This window comes from Aphanomyces invadans (genome assembly GCF_000520115.1).
Source record: "Aphanomyces invadans strain NJM9701 unplaced genomic scaffold supercont1.3, whole genome shotgun sequence".
Lineage (NCBI taxonomy): Eukaryota > Oomycota > Saprolegniomycetes > Saprolegniales > Verrucalvaceae > Aphanomyces > Aphanomyces invadans.
Window position 1 is genome coordinate 35,760 of NW_008580148.1, and position 4,427 is coordinate 40,186.

The 4,427-nt window shown below is 60.1% G+C and overlaps 1 protein-coding gene across 1 annotated transcript; it reads left to right on the forward strand.

Annotated features, from left to right (window-relative positions):
- Window positions 1-200: 200 nt before the first annotated feature.
- On the forward strand, window positions 201-4,307 carry H310_01744 (hypothetical protein; the record flags this gene model as incomplete). Its single annotated transcript, XM_008864972.1, has 1 exon — window positions 201-4,307. The coding sequence occupies one exon, from the start codon at window positions 201-203 to the stop codon at window positions 4,305-4,307; it is 4,107 nt and encodes a 1,368-aa protein (XP_008863194.1).
- Between the last annotated feature and the right edge of the window lie 120 nt (window positions 4,308-4,427).

Genomic DNA, 4,427 nt, shown 5'->3' on the forward strand with positions numbered 1-4,427 from the left:
TGCTCGAGCTCGCGCAATCGCTGAGCGTGACCGCTCGGGCCGAGGTGTTTCGCCTCTTGCTCGAGCGCCGCGTGCTCGTCCCGTTCCTGGTGGCCACGTCCGACCACCCGACCACGTTTCGGTGCGAAGCGGCGGCACTCGAGTACGTCGACACGCTGATCTCGTCAGCGACCGAAGGCACGACGAGTACGGCGTGCTTGATGCGCGACGTGGCTGCCCTCCGCGTCGTTGTTGTGTCGGACCGCGACGCCATGAGCAGCGTGACCAAGGACTGGATCAAAAATGTGTTTCATATCCAGTCGGTGCATGCCCTCGACCGGGTCTGTAGCAACCGCGTCACCCAACGGCCGTGCGTGGCCGAGCTCGGGTGGGGCTTTGTCAAGCAAGGTAGCAAATTCGAGACCGTCATGGTGCTACACGTGATCGGCGAGTACCACCGCCTCGACACGTTCATCGAAGCGTTTGCCGACGCCATCGTTATCGACGTTGGGCAGGACGGCGGCAGCAACGTCCCCATGCGCCGAGGGTGCGTCCTCAAGTGGCAGCACTCGAACGAAGACGAAGACGACGAAGATGTGTCGGAAGATGGATCCGTGGTTACGACGATCGAGATGCGATGCCCCATTTCATCGTCGTACGCGTCGATACAAGAGTACTTGTTCATGTATGGCATGCCGGAGAAGGGTGCGGCGGGGCGTGTCCCGGTGCCAGAGATCGCCGCCGCGTCGACGGCACTTGTCCCGACTCGCCCGGCCGCCGTCAGCGCGGCTGCGGTTTGCCTCGCCACGGACTTTGCATCGTTCCGCACACACACGCTCAAACTCCAGCGCATCTTCGTCGAAGAGGCCAAGCTCATGATCATGTACCACCGGGAAACCAACGTCGCGAATAAAGAAATGCACCTCGAGAAAGCGCGCCAACTCAGGCAGCACAACACGCAGATCTCCCGCGTCGTGCAGGACCATCCGTTGATTGCTCACTTCATCGAAGCGCTCAAGCACCAGTCGCCCGTGGCGCGCGAACGGGCAATCATCGACTTGGAGCTGCACCTGGCTGCTTCGAGCGAGCGCGCGAGCGAGACAGCGCGCCACGAGTACCGCCGCGCCCGCGACGCCGTCAACCGCGCCAAGACCCGCGCCACGCAGCAAGCGTACGTGGATGCGCTCGAGACGTGGGGGCTCATGGTGACAGGGCTCGAACACTTGTGGCGCGAGCTGTCGCACATGTTTGTCGGTAGCCCGCGGGAATACGGCCACTTCCCCGAGCTCGCTGCCATGCATTTACTCGATGGATTTCCGATGGAACTCATGGACGGGGACGCCGCCATGGTGAACCTCAAGTGGATCACGGCGATTCTCAACAAGCTCGAGGACAAGCTCCCGACGGCCCGCATCTTTGTGCTGTCCATCATGGGCGTCCAGTCGGCGGGCAAATCGACGCTGCTCAACTACATGTTTGGCGTGCGGCTCCGCACGAGCGTGTCGCGGTGCACTCGCGGCGTTAGCCTCCAGCTCCTCCAGTGCGACGGGCGCGCCGAGTACGACTACATCTTGCTCCTCGACACCGAGGGGATTCGGTCCCCCGAGTACATTGGGACGGAGGGCAGCGTGTGGCGCGACAATCGCATGGCGACGCTTGCGATTCTCCCGTCGGACGCCACGATCATCCTGACCAAGGGCGAGTCAACCGTCACGATCAGCGAGATCTTGCCCATCGTGCTGTCGGTGTTTCTCGACTCGGAGCTGACCGAGAAGCACCGGGGACAGCTCGCGTCCAAGTTTTACTTTGTGTTCAACCAGATTGACACAAGCCAGAGCACCAACATGGAAACCATCGTGGACACGCTGCTGCGCAACCTCCGGTCCAACGCGAAAAAAATACAAGCGATCCGTGGCAACCCCATGGCGACGTCCGACGACGAGGAGGAATCGTCGATCAAGTACTTTTCACAGTTCCAAGTCGACATCAAGGACGAAGACGCGAGCGACGTGCGATTCCTTGGCACGATCAAAGGGTCGAGCGAGCCGCCGGACGATGCGCCGACGCCCCAGTACGGCAAACGGCTGCTCAAGTTTCGCGATTACATCCACGACCGCGCGAGCCACTACGTCGGTGCGACCGGCCAGCTCGTCAAGAATCGCCCGTGGACGGGCAGGCTCGTCCGCGAATTCAACGACGATCTCACGCGTGTGTGGGAATGTATCAACCAGTCCAACTTCCAAATGGACTTTTTGGCGGCGCACGAGCGTGTGTCGTACGACGAGCTCATCCGCATCATGACGCAGCACAAGCAGCACCTGGCCCGCGCGTACTCGGAAGCGTTCGACACAGTCCTTCAGCACATTTGCGACGACAACGCCAACAATGTCCGCGTCGACGAGCACAGCCGCAAGTACGAACACAAGCTCAAGCAGGAGGTCCAGCCCGCCGTGTTTCGACTCGACACGCTCGCGTGCGCCGACTTGGACGCGGACAAGTTTGCCAAGTGGAAGCTCGATCAAGAAATCAAGTGGCAGAACCACAAGATCAACCAAGAAGCGCACACGCTTCGGCTCGTCAAGGACAAAGTGAACCAAGTGTTTTTGTACGACATTCACGTGAAAAAGTACAAGGAGATGCTGTACGACGAAATCACGACCAAGTTTCGCGACGCGGGCAACCGAGGGGCGACCAAGACCAAGTTTCACTTGACGGACAAAGCGTTTGAAGACTTGTTTGAAAGACTCATGTACAAGGCCAAGGCGGACCACCCCCCCGTCGCGCCGACCGTGTGCCCGGCCATCTACGAGCTGTTTGTCCACGGCGGGCTGTTCAACCCAAAGCAACTGAGCTTTCTCCATCAGCAGCGGCGGCGAGGACCCACGGCCCGCGTCGACGTCGTCCGCATGCGGCGGGCCAACGACACGATCTTGCTCCAGTCGACCGAAGCCACGCAGCTCGAAGTCCAAGAGTACGTTCGGTCGCTCCTCGTCGACACGCAGCGGTATAGCCAAGACGTGGCGACCGACTGCATCCTCCAGACCAAAGAGTTTCTCGCCAAGCTCCGCCTGCCCAACACCACGTACGACGCGTGTGTGCCGGTGCTGTACACGACGCTCGTGTCGCAGTTCAAGGCGATCCAAGAGAAATGGGACGAAGAAAACAGCGTGTCGGCCAAGTTTGCCACGTGCAAGCCCGTCATGAAGAAGTTTGCGCAGCATTTGTGCTCGGGGCATAAGGCAGCGGACCTCCTCATTGCAACACTCGACGACTGGATTGCCAACCATTTGTCGAAAGCCGTGGCAGAAGAAGTCGTGAGCTCCGTCGCGTCCACACTCAAGCACGAACCGTGGGTGTCGGACGCACGGTCGATGCAAGCGTATTTGGACCACAGTTTGCTGTGCGAGATGAAAGCAAAGCGCATCGACAACGTGCTCAGGTGGCTCCAGTCGCCGACGGACCACAGCGCGCTCGTCATCCAAGGCTTGATTCAAGCCAAGGTGAAAGAGTGCTTTGGGACGGCCGCCGACACGATTGTAACCACGATGAAAACGTGCGTGACGACGGCGGCGACGGACGCTGCCACGTTCGACAGAGATCGATCAAAGCGATTCATCGTCGCGCTTCGTCATAGCTTGCAAAAGGCGCTCAAGGGCAGCGGCAGGTCCGTGCTCGTCGAAAACCTCCCAAACGCGGACGACGACGTCATGAACTGCGACCACCACGGCCCGACCATCTTCACCACGAGCAAGGACGTTAACGTGCTCACTTCGACCATGCAGAGCCTTGAGCGCCACAAAGCAGCCCTCCGGCCATCCAACTACACCACGGCCGAGCTTGCCGACGGCATTCTCAAGATGATTCGCACGGAAGCGTACGGCGCGTCCAGCGGCGTCGTCCCGCGCTGTGGAATGCCATGCCCGCGGTGCTTTTGTCCGTGCACCAAGGCGTTGGGCCACAAGTTGAGCGATGATCCGAACGAGGCCCTCCACGACACATACCATCAGCCCAAGGGCATCATCGGGTCGTATAAAGTGGAAACCGGGCAACTCGTGGCTGGGACGTGTCCGGCGGCGGTCGAGAAAGACGTGTACATGGTGCTGGAAGGCGGCGACCGGTCGTTCCGTGAGTTTGACAAAGTTTACCCAGGGTGGGCGATCCCGACCAAGCAGGAACCGCTGCCCCTGCGCGAATACATCTTTGCCACGTACCAGGCGCAGCTTGCCGAGATGCACAACAAGGCCAAGTGCGTGCGCATCCCGCGCGAGTATTACCACGACCTGGACGACATCACGCGCAAGATCCAGCGACTGCTCCACAAGAACTAGGCAGATGCGTCAGAGTAACATAAAGCTTGGCACGCCCTCAACTTGTTGCCGATCGTTGTTGGTTGCCTTGGACATGACGTGGGTATGCAACTCCACGATGAACAGAGCCAACGACTCCTT